This window comes from Macaca mulatta, chromosome X (assembly GCF_049350105.2).
Source record: "Macaca mulatta isolate MMU2019108-1 chromosome X, T2T-MMU8v2.0, whole genome shotgun sequence".
Lineage (NCBI taxonomy): Eukaryota > Metazoa > Chordata > Mammalia > Primates > Cercopithecidae > Macaca > Macaca mulatta.
In genome coordinates this window covers 11,360,813-11,383,250 of record NC_133426.1, presented here as the reverse complement: position 1 = coordinate 11,383,250, position 22,438 = coordinate 11,360,813, and the positions used below count along the sequence as shown (strand labels likewise).

General features: G+C 42.6%; 1 protein-coding gene across 3 annotated transcripts; it reads right to left on the bottom strand.

The window, feature by feature from the left end:
- Nucleotides 1-5,013: 5,013 nt before the first annotated feature.
- On the bottom strand, nt 5,014-22,025 carry MSL3 (MSL complex subunit 3). 3 transcript variants are annotated; one of them, XM_015126936.3, is made up of 13 exons: nt 21,872-22,025; nt 20,354-20,436; nt 19,798-19,893; nt 19,364-19,464; nt 18,722-18,801; nt 18,051-18,173; nt 17,308-17,468; nt 16,381-16,539; nt 14,999-15,261; nt 12,050-12,159; nt 8,485-8,584; nt 8,043-8,127; nt 5,014-5,777 (listed from the first exon to the last, which is right to left on the bottom strand). In XM_015126936.3, exons 1-13 carry the CDS (start codon nt 21,971-21,973, stop codon nt 5,678-5,680), a joined length of 1,563 nt encoding a protein of 520 aa, XP_014982422.1. In that variant the 5' UTR covers nt 21,974-22,025; the 3' UTR covers nt 5,014-5,677. The 3 variants fall into 3 exon arrangements, with proteins under 3 accessions (XP_014982422.1, XP_014982423.1, XP_077844608.1); XM_015126937.3 differs by lacking the exon at nt 21,872-22,025 and adding an exon at nt 21,457-21,709; XM_077988482.1 differs by lacking the exons at nt 19,798-19,893; nt 20,354-20,436; nt 21,872-22,025 and adding an exon at nt 19,957-20,144.
- Nucleotides 22,026-22,438: the final 413 nt, after the last annotated feature.

Here is a 22,438-nt window from a genome sequence, read left to right as displayed (position 1 = left end):
TGTCAGCCCTGTCTTTTGCATTTGGGGTTGCTGATGAGAAATCCCATGTTCTGGCCTAGCACGGTGGCTCACGCCTGTAATCTCAGCACATTGGGAGGCCAAGGCAGGCGGATCACTTGAGGTCAGGAGTTTGAAACCAGCCTGGCCAACATGGTGAAACCCCATCTCTACTAAAATACAAAAATTAGCCAGGCATGGTGGCAGGCCTGTAATATCAGCTGCTCAGGAGGCTGAGGCAGGAAAATCACTTGAACCCACTTCAAGACCAGCCAGGGCAAAATAGCAAGCCCTCATCTCCACAAAAAACTAAAAAAAAAAAAAAAATTAGATTGGTGTGGTGGCACACGTGTAGTCCCAGCTACTCAGGAGGCTGAGGTGGGAGGATTGCTTGGGCTGGGGAGATGAAGGCCGCAGTGTCACGCCACTGCGCTCCAGCCTGGGTGAGAGAGCAAGACTGTCAAAAGACAGACAGAGAGAGAGAGAGAGAGAGAGAGAGACAGAGACAGAGACAGAGACAGAGAGAGACAGAGAGAGACAGAGAAAAGAAAGAAGAAAGGAAGGAAGGAAGGAAGGAAGGAAGGAAGGAAGGAAGGAAGGAAGGAAGGAAGGAAGGAAGGAAGGAAGGAAGGAATCCCATGTTCTACTCAGTCCATACTCTCTTCCCTGGTGACCTTAGTCAATCTCAGAATTTACCACCTATGTTCTGGTGACTTCACAGACTGTATTTCCTTCCCAGTTCTTCCTCCTGAGGTACAACTTTCATCTCATATAAGTCTCAAAACATTCTGCCTCCTCTCCTCATACCCATTTCAATAATTTTGTGGAGGCCACAATTTCCCAGCTGGCCTACTTTCCTCTCACCTCTTTTTTGTTTTTTCTTTTGAGATAGGGTCTTACTCAATCACCCAGGCTGAAGGGCAGTGGCATGATTGTAGTTCACTGTAACCTTCATCTCCCCAGCTCAAGCGATCCTCCCACCTCAGCCTCCTGAGGAGCTGGGACTACAGGTATGCACCACTATACCAGGCTAATTATTATTATTTTGTTTGTGTGTGTGTGTGGAGATGAGGGCTTGCTATGTTGCCCAGGCTGGTCTCGAACTCCTGAGGTCAAGTGATCCTCCCACTTTGGCCTCCCAAAATGCTGGGATTACAGGCTCATGAACCACCTAGCCCAGCCTTCCTCTCACCTCTTTCTAATCCATCCTCCACACTGCAGCTGAGTGAGATTCAGAAAATACAAACTTAATGATGCCAACCATCGCCATTGGAAATCATTGCCTCCAGGATTACATGCAGACCCTTAACACAGTCTATATGGCCCCATATGATCTGTCCTTAAGCCCCTGACCCTTTACTTCTCTGACCTCCTCACTCTGCTCCAGCCACACCGGCCTCCTTGCTCTTCCTCCAGCTATGCCAAGAACACTCCTGCCTCAGTGTCTTGGTCCTGACTATTCCCTCTGCCTGAATGCTCCTCCTCCAGCTATCTGTATGTCACACTCCCTTAAACTCAGGTTTTTGCTCAGATGTCACCTTATCAGTGAGTGAGGCATCTCCCTAGAACTATAATCACTTTACCTAAGTACTAATTAACTTTTACCTTGGAAATCAGGTTAATTAATAAATTCAGTGGCATTCGGAATAGATAACTGTTAACATCAGTGAGACTAATAAAAAGTGAAATAGCTTAATGATAAAAATACAAGATTCCACTATTGTGTCCATTTAGATTGTGTTAGTCCATAGAAATCAGTCACTATGAGCACACTAGTACCTTGAAATTACTGCCTGGTAGTGCCTTGAGTTACTTCTGCTAGGCTAGAGATCTATTTCCCAGTATTCTCTGAATGTAGCTATGATCACTGTGTCCATTTAGCACATATTCTATTTTACAGTTCTCATTACACCCCCATGCAACAACGGATTTGGATGCCAAAACTAAGATATTGTTAAATCCTCTAGGAAGCCAAACATCTCTAAAACTCTTGAAAGTGTGGTCGGTGAAAGGTGTTGTCATTGAATCTTGGATGAACTTAATATATTTCTTCTTTTGCAATCAGCCCTCACATTTCAGAATTACAAAAAATAAATCCAGTTTAGATCTAGCTACATAAACCATAAAGCCTTAAACTAAGAACTGCCTCTTCCTTTAATACCAGAATCAAGCAAATGGCCAAGCAGATGGCAGTTTAAAACAGTAAGAATCCTGGGAACATGTGGGAAGGGTGAGGAAGATGGAGAAAGTGGAAAGACTGCAGAAAAATGATTCCAAATGTTTCCCTACTTCTTTCCTCTACCCTCTGACCCATAAAGCTTGCCTATTGTCTTGCCTCGACTTGGAAAAAGTTGGGGTGAAATAGCTTTAGAATCAAAACATATCTGTTTGAATTCTCTCCTGTCTTCTAACTAATCTGAATTCTAATTCCTTGATTTATGTAAGACATAATACCTTCCTTATGCAGCTATCCTGAGAACAAAAGGAAGAACATAAAGTATGGCATAAAGGACTACGTCTGAATCCTGCTTCCTACCTGATTTCCTACATCCTATCCCCTCAAACAATATCTCAGAACCCGCCTGCTCAGTGTGCAGACTGGGAGCTCACTAGCAGTTCAGGCCTGCTGACTCAGAACCCACATTCTAGTAAGACTGCCCATCAAAGCAGGAGTAGCATCATCCTGTAGGAAAGGTCTCCTGATTTCCACCAACCCAGCTGTTCAACTACATGTGAACTCTTGGTTATTCACCAGTTTCTAGTAATTGCATTCCTCACTGTGTGATGAAAGATCTAACACATGTATTTTCCACGTATGATGCATGTTGGCAACACGTCCATTCTGGGTATGATGTGGGATAGCCTCCCAGTTGCTGTGCCTGTCACCATGCAAAGGGAGTGGTGCTGGCTAGGTACATCCCAGGCCCTGAGACAATTTGCTGGGGACTTCTATTCTGCTCATTGGTTAGATATTCCATAATTTACACTGGAGGGAAAGCTGAAGGCAAGAAATGGCCATTGATAAATTCATGTTGAGTTTAAAGGATGGATTCCAGAGAAGAGGGAAGCAGTTGATCTTTTGATCAGAATAACATAAAAACAAATATACACTAAAGTCATCCAGTTCAAAAGATTTAACTAGTTTATTGAGGAGTTTCATGCCTCTTTGGAGTATAAACATGATTTCCAAGTAATTGCTTTCAACTTAATCTGTTGAAACCCCTTTACCCAAGTGGATATCAAGTTCCTTAACACCATCTTGGCCAGATTTCATAACTGATGAAAACATTCAATGAAAACCAGTTAAAAAAGTAGAAGCATACTTTCTTTTTGGGACAATGGAAGGGTTAATTTTGGAAAATGCTGACCTTTACATTACACTTTTGTATATTATGAACTGATTAAAGTAATACACTTCCTTAATACCAAACTTGATTTAGTAAAAATGATGGTCAGTACCTGTAAAAATTATCTTACCTGTATTCCAACAAGGACCATGCCTTATTGTTCTTCCTGTTTCCTATACCTACTAGTTTCTGGCAGCAGAATAAGTAGTCAAAAACGGTTGAGAAAAACTTAACTCTTGACAAGCCAAATCTTAAAGAGCAAAGGCAATTGAACTATTTTTTTTAATGGCAAAACAGGGTCATTATACTTGCTCAAATTTTTGAGTTGACAATATCTAATGAGAGATGGCAACTTTTATAAATTGATAAGTTTTCTTTGGTTTCTTTAGTGTACACCATACCCTGGAATGATTTATATATTCTATTTCTGCTCAGAAATTGTTTTTTTGTTCTCACAAGATTTTGTCAAAGATCTAGTACAAGGATCTGATACAGAAGTTATTGAAATATCGTTTTCAACATGCTTTTAAATTACTACTAAAAGGAAAACATTGACAATGAATGCAAGACTTAACAACTGTAAGGTTTGGCAGTTTAAGAAAGTAACAGTTTAAAAATTAACAAAAGGAAGATAATTTGTAATTTGTATAAGGATTATTTAGACATTTAAATATTTTTATCTGAGGAATATTTTGAATTATTAGTAATAAACAATAGAGGGATAGGTGTTTTGATGAAAAATTAGTACTTGAATCAACCAAAGCTGAACATCATCAACTTTTGAAGCTGCATTTAAAAAATGCCTTTAGGGGAAGAAAATAAATTGTTCCTTACTGGAAAATGAATTAACTGTAAACTCAAGGTATGTGCCTATACAAATGTTCCAACAAAGTCTGGGCTCACTTCATTGGAGACATTTAAACAAGTTGAGTCGTACAAAAGAAAATCTTTTTCCTTTTCCTGGCCATAAGTAATTACTGATTCAACTTTTTAAGCAATTCAGAGCACACTGCAGGTGCACCAGATTTAAACAAGCATTGCATAAACCAAATGGAGATAAAAACTACCACGAACCTGAGTACTACTCCGGATGAGAAACCAAAACCCACGTCTAACTTAGCAATTAAGTGCACAGTATTGATTCTCATTGGTCAGTGTATGCATAAGTCACTTTGATGAAACCATCTACAGATTTTTAAAAAAATCCTTGTGGCCCTTGTTCACAACCAGTGGTCTTTGGAAGTTAAGGTCTACTGAGTTGAGTCACAAAGCACGTGCTATATTCAATGCTGGTATGATACTGATACCCTTTCTACGAAGTTAGAACTTTCTAAAACATCTGAAGATGGGGGAGGCATGTGAAACTAAAATAAGGATTAGAGGAGTGACTGCAGAGACTGTCAGTTGGTAATGAGGGAGGAGGAGGATAAACTGGGGTTGGCCCCAGATGAGCCCACAATGCAGCAACAAGACAGCACAGAACTGCAGAAACTTCTAGGAACCACTGTCTGGTCCTGCTGCCAAGTGAGGCAAAACCAAAGGGGGATTTAACAAAAAAGGCACAAAGGAAAAACAAAATGAAACCTAAAGTTATGAGTCAAAAGGTTACCCCACTGTTATCCTGCATTAAAGAGGACAAGGCCAGAGTGAAAACTCTCTCTCCTGGTTCTTTCAAACAAGATAGGCTTTATTTAGATCACCAAAAATAACATTTTACAGAAAGGGAACCATAACATTACACAACAAAGTATAGCCCTAAAATCTCAAACAAGAAAGGCAATGCTTTCTTTAGATCACCAAAAATAATGTTTCACAGAGAGGGAACCGTTAGAAGCAAATGTATAGCTGCAAATTTTCTTTTGCCATCAATATCGATTCCCTTTAAAATACTTTGAGACTACTTTGTGGTTTCCAAGTACAAACTAAACCTTGTTGGACAGAGTTGCTCAGCTTCATCAAAAAAATAAAACCAATTTGCAAAAAATAAAAAATAAAACATAAAGAGACAACGTGGTTCTTGCTAACTAACTGCAATGTCTACTGAAATGGCCTAACCTATTCCACGAACCTTTCACTGTGAACATAGTTGCTTTTGCCTTGCCATCACAGATGGCCTGCACAGTAACAAGTGTCGTGTCAGAACACTTTCAGGCACCCAGGGAATCATTCCTAACAGAATAACTGCAGTATGTGGGCAACTCAAACAACAGAGCCCCAAGGTGGGCACTGTGTTTGTGCTGTGGGTAAAGACCCACCACCTTGTTAAGTTGTTCACCTGGAATCCAGAGCGCCAAACTAGACAGAGCAGTTGCTCTTACAGAACCATCAACATTTTAATAAATTGCCCGGGGGTTCTTGGTGCTGTAATGTGCCTCACAGGCAGCGACGTAAGCCGACTCTGGGAAGAAGTCATCATGGTATTCTGCTAAAAACCTGAAAAGAAAAAATAGCCCCAATGAGCACCATACTAACTAAGGACTAAATATCATCAAGCAAAATATTGACTTTCAACCTACTAACATTTCAACTGTTTTTTTGGTATTAGGAAGAAAAAAAATGACTATAATTTTGATCTCTCTATATTATTTTCACTGCACTTATCCAGCTTCTATGTGAATTACTACTTATCTGAATGCCTTCACCATCATCAAGTGTACAAATGGAAACAGAACCTACACTCCACTAGGTGGCAGTCTGGTTATATAAACACTTCTGTGGCGGGGGGAAGCCCGTGAATGTTTCTACATTTTTCTGTTGTTCAAACAAACTATTAAAAACAACAGATTATAGGCTGGGCACGGTGGCTCACACCTGTAATCCCAGCACTTTGGGAGGCCGAGGCAGGCAGTCACGAGGTCAGGAGATCGAGAACATGCTAGCTAACACAGTGAAACTCCATCTTTACTAAAAACACAAAAAAATTAGCCAGGCGTGGTGGCGGGTGCCTATAGTCCCAGCTACTTGGGAGGCTGACGCAGGAGAATCGCGTGAATCTGGGAGTCGGAGCTTGCAGTGAGCCACGATCGTGCCACTGCACTCCAGCCTGGGCGACAGAGTGAGACTCTGTCTCAAAAAAAAAAAAAAAAAGAAGCAAATAAAATAAAAAATAAAAAACGATTATAAACAATAAATCTCACTTGAGAAATGTACATCATTTATATGAGCAAAGTCATACGAAAATTGAACAGAACAACTAGTAAGGGCATTTGGTGTCCTAATTTGCCATGCCAAAAGATGTTACAGTTCTAGCTGACAGTACCAAGACATAGAAAAGACTCATATGTATGAAGACGGATGTTAAAAAATGTGCTGGTCATTCAAGAGTCTGCAATACACAGATGATATCTTGACTCAAAATTCAACTGATTTTGCCATGGAGGGCTAAGACATTCTCACATGTGCATTATTCACTAATAAGCACATTAGCCTTATGCTTGCTTCCCAGTGACTCCCACCTGCCCAAATTCCTAAAAATGTACAAACCTTCTTTAGTATAAATTGAGTCAAAACTCACTGGATAGCTAACTCATTTTCTTCTATGAATGTACTCTATGATCATTGAGTCCATTGATTCTGGTTGTTATCTTCGAATACATTTTTAAAACCTCTTACTAGGTTTATTAATAAATCCTCCTAAGTTACTTCCTAAAATTCTAATTTCTATTTTGTATTAGGTATGCATCAAAATAAGCAGGATTTCCTATGCTATCCTGCAGCTGACTCTTCATATTTTCTTGGCACTATTTGATTTCAGTTTATAAAATTTTATGCCAAACAGAGTTGTGGGTTTTGTTGAGGAAGAGGCTGGGAGGGAAGAGGGTATTTTGGAAACTTGTTTCCAAGAGAATGTTGTAAAGTCTAATTTCACTCATGGACATTTTATTCAAAATGCCTACATGAAAGGATCTCTTAAAACCACAAGACAATTTCCCTGGCTGGGATGCTCTCCACTCTGTGGTAAATCCTACTTTGATGAGTCAGGGTGGGGCCTGGATACAAGGAAGAGATGCTCCTTAAAGAGAAGGAAGAAACAAAGTCAGGTAGCCAGGATGAGCTGGGTGAGGCAGGGGAATGACTAGCCTTGAAGGCCAAGGAGAGGAAGTGGTCCACAGGCATCATCTGGAAGGGAGAGGACACAGCAGAGCCTCAGGTCAAATGATCCTATTAGATAAAAAAAATGACTGGCTTTGTCAGCTGCAGGAAACAATACCTTTGTCTGAATTCATACATGACAACACAGACGAGGGGTCTTTTCTCTTAATTCTAAACACCAAAATCCAACCTATACATGCTACTATTTACGTTAGTTTATGTACATGCAACAAAGGAAAGTCCAATGCTTGAGGTACTGTTGAATAAAAAAATGTAAAACTAAATTATCATCAATCTCAATCACTTCTACTTTAGAAAATTTATTTTCTATGTATAAGGTTTTTTAATTAAATTCTTCTAGTGAGACAAAAAGCTTCACCTCTGTACAATGAATGCCCCTAACTCAGAAACCAGAGAAATTATGGAAAAAAGAAATACCAAAAAAACCCACTCCTAATTCCCATTACGGTTAGAACCAACCATACTTAGGTAATACTTCTACTATTTAAAATACCACAGAGCTGACTTCCCTATGTGCTAAAGAGAAGTTCAGAGAAGCCACATATACGGCAACAGATGTAAGTTTTGACAAAGTAATAAAAATACCTCAAAAAGAGATCAAAGTGCTTCAATAAAGCCTTCAGATTCTTCTCAGAAAAGGACATCTTTCCAAGGATTTCCGGAAGTTTCACTGCATTAAAAATAAAGGTAAAACCATTCACAATTAGTAGAATCTGACAATGCATAGGATTCACTCAGGGAAGGTCTGGGCCCCTCCTTATCTCTATTGGAACTGAAATTAACATCCACATTATCAAACAAAACCCCAAACTCTTACTGAACAAAGACAGTGTAGCAGTACAAATATTACAAACATAATTTTTATGAAATTTAAGATTCATTCAGTGCCTTTTGATAGGTTACCTTTGATTTTTCTTAGATCCCCAAATTTCTTAGACAATTATAGCCCAAACCACAAGGTGTATAGAAAGCTAACAAGAGAATGCAAAATGAAAAATGGAAAGAAAGCAGGAATCAGGATTCTTACCAAACAATCGCAACAAATGTTGTGCCCCATAAATGTAAGAGGGTGGAGGCGGCTGGTCACCTGGCGGGTAATTGTCAGGCACAAGTTTCCAGGAAAGGACCTGGAAAAAGCACGAATTGAATTGTTTTTGTCACTCTTAATGGAGACACTTCCAACCACCTAACAATTATGATAGTAAATTGTACGTAGAGGGGAAAAAATAAGCCGTTGTATCAAAATAAACACAAGCTTACAAAAAACAAAGATGAAAGGCAAAAACACTTAAAATAGATTTAAAAAGTCTTTAATTTCTTAACTCGCAACAGTTATTCCCTATAAATAACTCTGTTTGGGTTCTTTAGCCCCTTTATTGAAAATCCTGCTGCATGGCCAGGTGCGATGGCTCACACCTGTAATCCCAGCACTTTGGGAGGCCAAGATGGGTGGATCACCTGAGGTCAGGAGTTTGAGACCAGCCTAGCCAATACATTGAAACCCCATCTCTACTAAAAATACAAAAAATTAGCCAGGTGCGGTGGTGGACACCTGTAATCCCAGCTACTTGGGAGGCTGAGGCAGGAGAATCATTGGAACTGGGGAGGCAGAGGTTACAGTGAGCCAAGGTTGTGCCACTGCACTCCAGCCTGGGTGACAAGTGAAACTCTGCCCCTCCTTCCCTCCCCCCACCCAGAAAAAAGAAAATCCTGTTGCACTAGAGACAGAATGAAGCATTAAAAAGTAATCCATAGATGTTCTGAATAGTATTACTGTTGTTTCAAGATTCCTTAATTTCTGGCTGTTAGATTCCTTATGGAAATGAATTTGAATTTTTTAATCCTTGAATCAACTGAAATAGACTTCAAACCTGATAATTGATTTGTCTTCATTCTGAATTTCTGAACTGTGGGTGGACTTGGGGCTTTTGTTAAAGGGAGAGTTGCATTTCAAAAATCTCTGATGAATTTCCGTAAAAGTAGTTTAGTAAATTATAGAACCAGAGCCTACTCTACTCAGCTGCTACTTTGGCTTTTGGGACGTCATATTCAATATGAAAACAGTCAGACTGCAGAAAGCCCTCCAGCAGACAAAGCAGAAAGTTGCCCCCACAAACTCAGAAATGCTGATATAGTCAGTTTAACAACATGAAACTGCCAGAAGCTAATAAGCACCAAGGTGGCCCTGAAGGATCCAGGACAAAGGCCTAGCTTCACTTCGGCCCCTGCCTAGCCAGGCCTAGATTCTCGCCTAGGTCTCCACCAGCAGCGCCCACTTCTGCACTGTGGAGCACTGAGGGAAGGGATCGTTCCAGCAACTCTACAACATCTCCAGCACCTGCCCAGTGCACACAGCTGAAGCTTTGGAACTGTTCTGAAAGTGACTCAAAGGAAACATACAGGACTTTGCAATCTCAGAGGCATGAACAGCACTTGGCATGTACAAAAGCAGGTCATCTGGCTCTACCTCACTCACTCAATTCTGTGTTTCAAGGCAGTTTATAACCTTCTATTTATGAAGACACATTTTCCAGGGGGAAAACAGTAGGTTTCTAGTCGGGGGAATTCCCAATGGGGTATGTATGGGAACCATCGATGGGTCTTTACTGGCATGCGCTGGCCCAGACCAGCCCCCTAGTACTGTGGAGCAGTGACTAGTACTGAGAGAAAGAGCCCTGGTCAAAAAATACAGTGGTAGAGGTACGTAAGAAGGTGGGAATCCACGAAGGTCTCATGAGTCCTTGTGAGAGTCGCCTGAACCCCAACCATTTCCCAGAAAGCACTTTTAAACTGTAAGTTGCAGCTGTACCTATAACCACTAGATGGCGCATTCACACTGCAGACCAGTGTGGGAACGGCCCTTGACAACTCAGATGCCCCTTAAATTCACGATTTCCCTTCAATAATAAAATTCGCAGTGCATTCTTATCTGAAAAATGGGCGTGTCAGAGACTGCTTGAACTAGGGATTTCCTAACCTACCCTCAACAATCATCATAACACAAATTAGGCTTTCTAGATTCTCTATGGGGTCAGCCAACTGTAGCCCCTGGGCAAGTCCAGCCCAATGCTTGTATGTTCAAAATGGTTGGGGAAAAAAAATAATAATATTTTGTGATATGTGAAAATCATATAACATTAAATTCTCAGTGTCCATGAATGAATTGAGGGGGCAGCACACAGAGCCATACCCCTTTGTTTAAGGCAGAGCCACGTCCCTTTGTTTATGGCTTTGCTGCTGGAACAGCAGAGTTGAGCAGTCTCTGGAGAGACCTTAGGGTACACACTACTGAAGATAGTTATCATCTGGAAGAAAGTTTTGTGACCTCTCTTCCCATCATCAAGTGCTGTTTGCCTAGTTTGGGCACAGTGGCTCATGCCTGTAATCCCAGCACTCTGGGAGGCAGAGGTGGGAGGATCACTTGAGCTCAGGAGTTGGTGACCAGCCTGGGCAACATGGCAAAACCTAGTCTGTACAAAAAATGCAAAAATTAGCCAGGCCATAGTGTCTTGAGCCTGTAGTTCCAGCTACTCGGGAGGCTGAGGCAGGAGGATCGCTTGAGCCCAGGAGGTGGAGGCTACAGTGAGCTAACATCCTGCCACTGCACTGCAGCCTGGGTGACAGCATGAGAGTGAGACCCTGTGTCAAAAAAAATGTTCTTTGCCTAGCAAAGCCATTTTCCCCTGTGCAACTCCTACTCACTTAAAAAAAAAAAAAAAAGAAAAAAAGAAATCTCACCTCCTAGGAGACTTTCACAGAATTTGCTGATAGACTGAGACGTCTTTAGAATCCCTGACAAACTCACCACCTACAGATCACCTAATGGGCCTTAAAAATAGTTTTAAAATGAAAAGTTTTCCCATCTATCAAGTGGAAATCTGGTGGCAAGACTGATCTCGAGAATTCAAAGTAATTGGGTTCAAGTGTCTGGCACAGTGGTGGCCTAGAGCACATCCCTGAAGGGACGGCTATTGGTATTACTGTTAATGATGGAGGGGAATCAAGTATTTAAAGTTGGAGTCAGAAAACTACAGCCTGCTGGTCACAGCCCGCCCAACTACTGCCTGTTTCTATATTGCCCACAAGCTAAGAGTGGATGTTATATTTTTAAATGATTGAAAAACAAACAAAATTTTCAAACACATGAAAATTAAATGCTAGTCAAATTTCAGTGTCCATAAATCAAGTTTTATTGGAATAGAGCACACTCATTTTATTTACATACTATCTGTGGCTACTTTTGGAGTTAAGTAACCTTGACAGACACCATATGGCCCACAAATAGCCTAAAGTATTTACCCTCTGGCCCTCTGTGGAAAAGGTGTATTGACATCTGTTCTATAAAGTAAAAATACTGGCATTTCAATAATTGCACTTATTTAAAAGATAATTGTCAGTGTAGGGCTGAAATCCTAACAATTTTCTCGCTTTAGAAACCAAAACCCACAGTGTTAAGCATAATCTTACGTACAATTTTGTTAATGTTTACAGTAATAGCAACATGATGCTTCAAGAACCTTGACTTCCACCTGTAGAATCAAAGTAATCACAAATGAAGGAACCATTGGGAACAAACATCAAACATTCTTTACCTCATTTATTTCATTAGTTCTTCTCCCTTCAAAGCCAGCAAACACAGCACTCCCTTCCTTGCTAGGAGTCAGAGGAATAGGTGAAGATGATCTGCTATGCACAGGTGTTTCTTCCAAAGAAAAACATGAAATTATTCACACAGCAACTGAATTAAAGACTGCCTCAAGACTGTTAAAAACTGCAGAACATAAATCTAAACTTGGTTCTCAGAAAGTACCAACCTTTAACAATAAGACTTTCCTTTTATAACAGCACCTGAATTTTGTTTGGTTAAAAAAATAAGGAATAAAGCACTGACACATGCTACAATGTGGATGAACCTTAAAAGACTAGACTTAGTGAATGGAGCCAATCACAAAGAGCCACATACTATGTTTCCATTTATATGAAATACCCAGGGTAGGCAAATCCAGAGAGACCGAAAGCAGCTTAGTGGTTGCCAGGAGCTTGCAGAAGGCGAAGTGAGGAGTGATTGCTACTGGGTATGGGGTTTCTTTTTGGGGGTGCTAAAAATGTTCTGGAATTGACTGTGCAGATGATCACACAACTCTGTGAATACACTAAAAACTATTGGATTGAACTGTATATGTGGATGTGTCAATAAAGCTGTTAAGTGCCACTGAATTATTCACTTTATAATGGTTAATTTTATATGTGAATTTCACATCAATAAATACAAATAAAAAAATAAAAAATACAAAGAGAAACAGAAAAAGATAGCACTTTATTTTGTAGCACTTTTAAAAACACTGTCTTTTTAAAAATTTTCCCAGCTGACCCTTTTCAATCTTCAATCAACCAATCCTTATTACCCACTTACATACAGATGATTCCATTTATATGAAATGCCCCAAACTGGCAAATCTATAGAGACAAATAGATTAATGATTGTCAGGGGACATAGGGAGAGGCAAATGAGTAACTGCTAGTCGATGTGGGGTTTCTTTTTTGGAGTGGTGAAAATGTCTGAAACTGATTTCAGTGATGGTTGCCCAACTCTTTAGTTTTGCCCAACTGAAATTATTTTGTTAGTTATCTATCAGACAGTGTGGTCTCTTTGTGTCGCCCAGGCTCGACTGCAGTGGCCCAATAAGAGCTCACTGCAGTCTTGGACTCTGGGCCTCAAGCGATCCTCCAGTTTCAGCCTCAGCCATAGCCACAGCTGCAGCCTCCCAAGTAGCTGGGACTATAGGTGCACATCATCACACCTGGCTATTTTTTTCCTTAAGAGATGGGGTTTCACTATATTGCCCAGGCTGATCTTGAACTCCTGGCCTCAAGTGATCCTCCTGCCCCAGTCTCACAGGCATGAGCCACTGTGTCTGGAGACACTAAAAACTTTAAATGTGTGAATTTTAAGGTATGTTTCAAGCTGTTTTTAAAAAGCACCTAACTTTGTTTTAGCACTTGATTATTCAAAGGGCTTCTCTTAAAGGTATGTCTTCTTCAACTCTGCCTTTCTGAGCTTTCTCAATCTTCAAAGAATCAGCAAATACTTTCACGCACCTGGAACTATGCCCCAAAACTGAGCTGTGATGGGCTGACACAATCAACAAGTCAGTCCCTTCTCTCAGGACCTTATGATACGGCAGGGACAGGATGTACACAAGGAAACGGGCACCTGAACACAGAATGGCACTGTGATGACAGTTTTGGGAGTTCCAACAGGATGATGCTTAGAAGGACCCCTGAAGGAGTCAGCACAGCAGGAGGGGCTGAGGGAAGAACAGGGCACAGGTCATACACAAGATATGCCTACTGGGGCATGGGGATTCGACTCCAAATAGTTTTACACTGACCTTAGCTTTGGAGGTGTTTTTGATATTTATGAGGGGTGTCTTAGATTTCACAGCCTGCGAGCAGCTGAGCTCTGTGAAAGGAAGGCAACTAGGCTTCCATCTCTGCAGTTGGGTGCTTGGCACCTGCTGGTGTAGCTCTGTTTCCACCTCCACACAGTGTACCGGTGGACAGGCATGAAAGCTGCCTCCCCTACTGCTGACTTCCTAACTCACTGAGCCCGCTAGGCACCAGGTGGCATCGTCGGCCCTGCTGCCATCAACTTTCCATTTCACACGTTGTTGGCAGTCAAGGGTGGAAGCATATAAGCACAGAGCACCCTGTATTTGATTTGTGAATGAGATCTTCAATGTAAAGTGAATACTCCTAGTAAGAGCGCTTCATTAGCACAGGCTAAACAACCAGATTTTAATTAATTTGGGGAAAAAATGCCTGGTTAGTGTATGATAGCTAATGTTAGTTTCCACAGTAATTGTATCTGATTCATGACACCTGTTTTCGCAGTTTTTGACAGTTTAAAATGATTAATTAGCAGTGGCTTACTTCTAAGTTTTATACTACAGCAAATCAACCTGTGTGTATTTTGGAAAAAAAGAAAGTTAACTCTTGTCTAATTTATTTTACCCATTGAAACATTCCAGCTGAAAATCAAGGTGAGCAGATCTGATGGAGTTTGAGTTGGGCTGAGAGGAGGTAAGAAGAGATTATGGAAATCTGAGCATTCTTACTTTGATATTTTAGGACAGACCTTTCCAAATTAACTTTAGAATGGAGAGACTACAGAGATAGAGTACAAAGAAAACAAAAAGCTAAACAACCCATTAGAATTGCTCATTTTGAATGTTTCGTTAGGCCTAGCTACACAATATATAGAATTCTGATAACTCAATTTGCTCACAATCGGTAGAGTGATGGCAAAAAAAGGCTGAGGAAACAGCCCAGTCCTGCCTCCACCACAGCTGCACTGCAATCTGCGCCAGGTGCTTCAACTGTCTACAGCTCCAGGAAGCAGGCAGCATTAACAGCACTTTGGACATGGGAATCACATGCACTGTACATAAACACGTAACCTCAGCACCATGCCTGGCACTGACTAGGCACAAGGTACACGTTGGCTCTCCCCGGCCTGGAGCACCCGAGAATGAACCTACTCTTTTCCAGGTGCAGGAAGAGCTTGGGCATGCTGGCGGACGTGTCCTGCTGCCGGCGCTTGGGCTGAGGTGAAGCGCTGCTCTCGGAAAGCCTGTCACTGTTGGCACTGTGGCGCGTGGACCGCCTCAGAGACTGCAATGCTTCTGGCTCAGCTTTGCGCCTTTTAGGGGTGGCTGGTTCACCAGTGGTCGGCTGACTCTCTGTGGACTGTGGCGTGGATGGATTCAACAAAGGCGGGCTGGGAGAGAGTTCCTCCTGGCTCCTAGGGAAGATGGAGAATGTCACACACAGCTGGCTCAAAGGGCCTTTCCAGAACATGGAGAGCTTCTGAAGACACGAAATGCTCTCTCTACTCCAGGAGGGTTGTAAATATGTACATAAGTCACTTGGACCCTCTCCATAACTCTGCAAGGCACCCCCAGTGAGTCCTGCAGGCCTCTCACCTGGAGTGAAACTGACATGGGGAAAGGGAAAGGAGAGAGACGCTACCAAAGGAAGGATGGCTGAGAGGAGATGGTGGCCAGGCGGAAAGAGAAGCTGGGGAGCCAATAGCCATGAAGCAGAGGGAGAAAGGGAGGGCAGGGCAAGGTGGCCAAGGCAAAGGGCAACACGCTGCAAGTGGGAGGTTATCAGTTCACCTGCAGGCAGTTTTGCAGCACAGCAGTAGATGAAGGCAGATGATAAGTGGTTAACAGAGGAGACAGATGAATGGAAATCATGAGAACAGACCACTCTCTCAGGAAGAGAGGCAAGAGGGAGCGAGCACAATACCTTACAGAGATTAAGGGAAAGACTTTAGGTTGCAGGATCCCCCTCCCTGCCCCCTCAAAAAAGAACAGAGCATGCTTGGTAACTGAGGGAGGAAAAGTGGTGATATCGCAGAGCAAGAAGAGAAGTAACTTTTATTGAAGGCCAAAGTTTGCAGGCCCTGTGTGAACATTCCCATTTAATATTACTGGCTAGGCTTGCCTTCAGTCCATCCCACACCTGCAAAAGAAGGAGGCTCCTAAGGAACCTCTGCCACTAACACAAACAGCCAGTGAGGGGGCTCAATTCAAACTTGCCCCTTCCACTCTCCTCAGCCTGTGCTCTCTTCACCCCACCCCCTACCATCTTCCCCAAAAATGGGGTAGCTGCTCATCATCCCACCTAAGTTCTTTATGCTGGGGTCTTCACTTGGTAAAATCTGCCAGAGCCATATGAAAGTGAAATGATGACTTAGCTTACCCACGAAAAAAGAAAACCTCCAGGACACACATTTTCATTTCCTTCCCTCCTCCAAACATGTTGGTCCACACTATCAGATTGAACTCTTCAAAATAAGGATCTTATTATTGTACTGCTGACATGTGAGGGTGAAAGTGCAGGCTATATAACTTACCTGTTAGTGCTTGTGGCACTTTCCTTAATGGGAAGAAAAAACTTAGACGAAGTCACCTTTTTATACTGAGCTTGCTCATATGGATAGAGTAAAACCAACGGGAGAGTGTAATCAAAGGTTATTCTTAATCCATCCACCATCTCCTTACAAAGGTCAACACTGGCAGGATTAAAAAGAAGAGGTTACAGACACAATTAAGTAAGAGGTACTTTCCAAAATTTCACAATGAAGTTGCCGATTTTTAATAGGGCAGTTTGAAATCTAATCATTATATATTACACCTACGTACACACAAAATGAAATGGATTTGTAGCTGTCAAGATTACATAGGAAAACATAAGTGCAGAAAGTACAGCAGTCACTTTACCTTACCCCACTAAACACAAATAAATACGTTCAAGGCCACAGAGGTGTCCAGCAGCCTGTGCTGCAAAAGTGGACAGGTGGACACACCCCTATCACTGCAAAATGAAACAGCTTGACCCTAGTGAACCCCTAACCCTTGCTTTAACTCCAACACTCCACCTTTCTGCCTCTTGTCCAGCTGGGTCATGCATGCCAGGCAGGATACAAGGAAGCTTTCTCTGACTGGAATGAAAATCTGTTTGTAAACAAGCTTTGAGAAATCCTTACTGCCCATTCTGGTGCTTCTCAAGGAAAGTTCTTGCCCTAAACAGTATCACCGAAAAAACTGTCTCTGTGCTGAGGCAGTGCACTTTCAATGCATCCACGTCAGATATGTAAATAGTTATTGAAGTACTGAAGATTTCACAAAAGTGACAAGGTTTTAATATTATTCAATGAATTATCAATTATTAAACATTAAATGAATTCAAAATAACTGAGTAGAGACAAGGGTCACCTATTCTAAATGGAAGCCACCTAATACAGAGAGAACCACAAAATACCAAACATGCCAGTACTCACTTCTTTTCTGCTGGGATATAATGCACGTTCATGTTGGCATGTGGCATAACGTGATGGTGACGAGGTCTCTCATTGGCTGAAAAGGCTGCATTGATAGCAAAATGCTTCACATAGGATTCCAAAATCGTTATGATGTTGGTCTGGCATGGAAGTTTCACTAACTGTTAACAAAAACATAGACATCTGATGTATGCATCCTAATGTAACAAACCACATATTCCAAGAAACACTGGTCATGTCTGTACCATTTTTTAACTCAAAAATAAAGCAAAGCCAATTCTGTTTGAATAGAACTTCTTAAATATGTTTGCAATCTCTTTGATCTTTTTTCCTCTACTGATCATAACCTTATGTTGATTACAATATTACTTTTTTGAATAGATGTAAGCAGTGATTCTTAAGCTTAGTGATCTGTTAGAACAACCTGGGGGATTCCTTCAAGTATACCTGCAGTTGGGCTCCACCACAGATCAATTAATTCTTAACTTCTGGGCTGAAGCACAAGCAGCAGGATTCTGGAAAGCTCCCAACACAACCCTAATGGGCAGCCAGGGCTGTGTGAGTTATAATTTAATCAGCTGCACAGCACCACTGGCAGAGAACTTTAAAACCTGACTCAGACAAAGCTGAAAAATATAAATTTCATTCCTCCAAAATTCGTTATTGCTTACGTCTATGACTGCAAAATATGGCAAAATGAAAATGCCAAACAAATCAATGTTTTATGCATTCTCCCTACATACCCGTTTCCTCCTGTTAATGTAGTAACAATCATCCTCCAGCTGCTTCTTCAGAACTTCAGGGATTTCTATGGTTATTGTTCTTTCTTCCATTTCCCTTTTTGTTTGAAGCTCTGGTTCTTCTTTCTGCAATATCAAAATTCCATTTTTAACTATTTAAAACAGTAGGAGAGTCAATATCCAAGGAAGGCCTGCTATGAAACAAACCCAGCTAATCCTCAACAATCATAGTATGCCAGGTGTTCTAATTAAAAGTATGTTAACGGCCAAAAGTTAACTTGTTTGGCGGCACTAAACACAATGCAAATATGTATTTCATTTCTTTCCCATTTAAGTTTACCAGTCAGATTTATACTAACTTTGGAGGCAGGCAGAAGACATCACAGTCTGTAGACTCCATTAAAAGAAATTTATCATTATAAAACAAATTATTTGACTGGAAAGAAAGATAACTATAATTTGTGGAAACATTTTAGGGGCATAAAGAGCCACTGAGAGACTCATACGGTGACTATAAGGGTTGTTTTTCTTTAAATGTCAGATAAAAATTTACATTATTGGTTTAAAAGATGTATCTTTAGAAAACAATTCACAACTGGAGTATTTCACTGTGAACTTTTACCACTAAAATATACAACAAAGAGAAAGTTTTTACAATAAAAACTTTATACCACCTCAGTCTTTTCTTCAATATCACTTTCTTCACTTATTTCTTCATCCTTGTCTTCACTACAGTCAGAGGAACTGCTTAATGCTAGGTGAAACAAAAGCATCTGGTGAACTTGCATTATATACTTCACCAACCCTTATGTCTACAGATCTTCACCTGTAGTGCGGGTGCTATTGGAAATAACAAACTGCAATTCCATGTATTTTTAAATGCCAAACACAAATGCTGTATCTTTCACAATAGAAATTTATTTTGACAACCAATTTCAACAGATGCAAAAATCACACAAGCTAATGATCGGAAAGTGTTTTGTCAGTTAGGATCCTACAGTTTCCTGTTGCATTCATAAATGAGACTAAGGTCTGGGAGGTGCCAAAAAGAGAACAGATCCCATGAGAACACACCCATGAGGGGTTTGTACAAAGATGCTGGCTGAGAGGGCAGCAATCACAAGCATGACTCTGCTAAGGTGCTATTACTGACTTTTCGACTTATATTGACTGCTACTTTAATTGTCAAAAATAAATGGAGCAAATATTATACATAATGAGCTTGAAGTGTTTCCCTGTCTGGAATTTCAATGAATCCTTCTCTCAGTCTAGGTGGAAGTTCTTTCAGCCAAAGAAAATGAAGTGAAGCTACTCACAGTTTTCATCATTTTCATCTTTTTCTTCAGTGGGGAGGCCTTTTAAGACAGAGTCAACACCAGGCAACCTGCAGCGCTTCTTCTTTCTTCCTGTGCTCCTCCTGAAAAAGAGTAGCAAACAACTGAAATAAATTTTGACATTGAACTCTTGAGTCCTGAGATCAAAACAAGATATAATAAACAATGAAATACATTTGAAAAATCATTAAACTTCAGAAGATAAATGGTAATTTCCATTTCAGAAGATTATACAATAACCAATCTGAAAACACTAAGGTTATTTAGAATACCATAGGAACACTCTTCCTCTTACACACTTTAAATATGTAAAATTACTTAATAAATATTTGTCATTTTATTACTATCATAAAACTCTAAAACACTAAGAGAAAACACAATGGATAACATTTATATCTTGATTTGTGTATTCTTACAGGCGAGCTACAGCTTTTCTTGCCAATTTACGCTGTAATCTACGATTTTCATCGGTATCACGAAGCACATGATCTTCGGCTGCCCATCTATCCCAGCTAATTGAACAAAAAAGGAAAATTCAGTACTTTAGTTTGATATAAAACAAAGGCTAAAAGTACCTCAAAGCAATAGAAATGCCCCAGAATTACATTTTAGAAAACGATTTAAATATTTTAAAATCACAAAGAGGAGGCAAATAAACTGAAAAAGTAACTCATTCAGACAGAGAAACAACTGGGGTTTCCAGAATCACCCAGACAGAATTCAAATACAATCGACTTAAAAGTAACTATTCCTCAGAATAGGCAAGTTCTGGTAACAAAGTAAAAACAGGAAATGAATCAAACTTCTCTACAAGTGTTTCTAAAACGTAAAGAAGTTTGCAGTGTTACAAAGTAAAAACAGGAAATGAAACAAAGTTCTCTACAAGTGTTTCTAAAACTTAAAAAGAAGTCTGCAATGTTCCTGTGCTGCAAAGACAATCAATTTTCAGTCTGGTTTAACAGGTTCACTCACCTTCTGTTCCAACCATTAAAATGGATCAGATATTCTGGGATCTTTCTGCCTTTTTCGTCTTTCCCAACAATAACATCAACAATCTGAAACCAAGAAATATTGCCCACAAATGATAGGACATACAGAAAATTAGAAGTTACATCAGGAAAACTAATTCATAGACCCCTTTTTAAAGAAAAGAAAGCATTCTCTCCTCTTTTAGACCGAGAGCTGGGTTGAAATATTTTTCCTTTCAATTATCATTTTTCCCCCGAGTGGACGCCTTCAAAATAGGAAACATCCGTCCAACCACCCCGTGATTGGTCTCTGAGCGTGAGACAGTGTGAGGCTTCTGAAGCCATTGGCCGGCCGATTTGTCACTAAGGAAAGAGTCCAGGCTAGATGAAAGTTGCAGCCCTGAGACCTCTGGGAGTTGTAGTTTCCTGGGCTCCCCTATATCCAGTGCCAGGACGGCTGGCTGGAGACTCTGGAATCCCTCCCTGTTGTGTCCCTAGAGGGAACAACTAAGACTAATGATGGGGCGTGTCGCCCCGTGAGGAGGCTCGGGGTCAAGGAGAAAGAGGGACAGCAGACGAGGTTAGAAGACAGGAGCAGCAGGAGAGGGAACTGAAGGCAGAATATGCTCATCCCTTTAGGGATGTCCTTTAGCATCTCTAATTGACAGAGCTGTCCAGACATCGCCAAAGACACACGTGGGACTGCCCTTGTCTCTGCCGCCTAAGGCTTCGCCCAGGAGGCCCTAGGAAGCCAAGTCTCTTAAATGAAAGCACCTGGGTGCTTTCCTTGGGGAACTGGGAGACCTGCTGCCAACTCCTGCCCGCCACCCAATTCTGAGGAGCTGCAAGATGTGGCTCAGCTCTCGGAGACTTAGGTGGACCCGCCCAGGGCGCGATTCCCATCAACTATGGTCAGACCCACGTAAATCCTTCAGAGTTTGAAAACGTAAATGCTGCAAGGCCCTGCGGTACGAAAACACTGGGCCAACCTTGCCCTCAGGGTGGGGTTCACGGCCTACAGGAAGGATGGGGCCTAAACTGGACTAGGGTCCCAGGGACACAACGTCGCAAGTCAGCGGCCAGCGCCGTGGAACTATGAATTAGAACCTGGATCGGACGGCCAGGGCCGTCCCACAGGAGCCCACCCGGCACTGGGCCGCAGAGGAGGAGAGATTTAACGCGAAGACAGAAACCGTATTCGAGAGGCCTCCTCCCTCAGCGGCCACCGTTGCAGTCCGGGACGCAAACGGTAGCCCCGGTAACGCGACAAAGCACGGGCGAGGCTCCCAACCGCGCGTGCGCCTCCCGGCCTGACGGAAGGAAGTGGAAGCATCCCAGACCCCGCCCCGACACCCAGGCGCAGCGCCCTGTGAGCGCCCCCTGCCGGCTGCACCGCTCCTCGCAGGCCGAGGAGCCCGGCCGGTCCCTCAGCTCCGCGAGGCCGTCCGCCCCCGCCCCCGCCCCCGCCTTCGGTCCCGGGTCCCCCAGCCCGCGCCTCCTCCCTGTCCCTCCGCGGCGGCACCTTGGCATCGTACAGCACTCGCGCCTTGGTGGGGTCAGGCTCGAAGCACAGCACTTTCTCCCCTGAGTGGAATTTAAATTTCATGCCCTCGCTCGCGCTCATTTGCTCATCGTGGCGGAGGGCGAGGCTCCGGGGCGGGCGGAGCGCGCGCTGTGGGGGAGGGCGGGCGGGGGCGGGGAGGCGGTGCGCCGCGGCAGGGGGGGGCCGGGAATGGCGGAGGCTGCGGCCGCCCCGCCCTCGGCCCCTCCTCCGCCCGCCCCGAGCCGCTGCGGGGACCTCGGAGGCGCCTGGCGCGCGCGCTCCCGCCCGGGCGCGCCCCCGCACGTCCCCGCCGGGGCTTCGGGAGGGGTGCGGGCGGGGAGCGCGACCCCCTAGCCAAGGTCTACCGGCGGGACGTCTCCCGTCGCCCCCATGGGAGAGGGTCCCCGCGGCCTCCAGGCTGCGCCCACGTGCGCGCAGGGTCGTCCGTCACCCCGAGCGCCCGCTCTCCGGCCCGGGCGTGGGAGGCGCCTAGGAAGAGAGCCGATCTGGAGTAGGCACCCGGCGGCCGGGAGGCTGGAAGGCGTC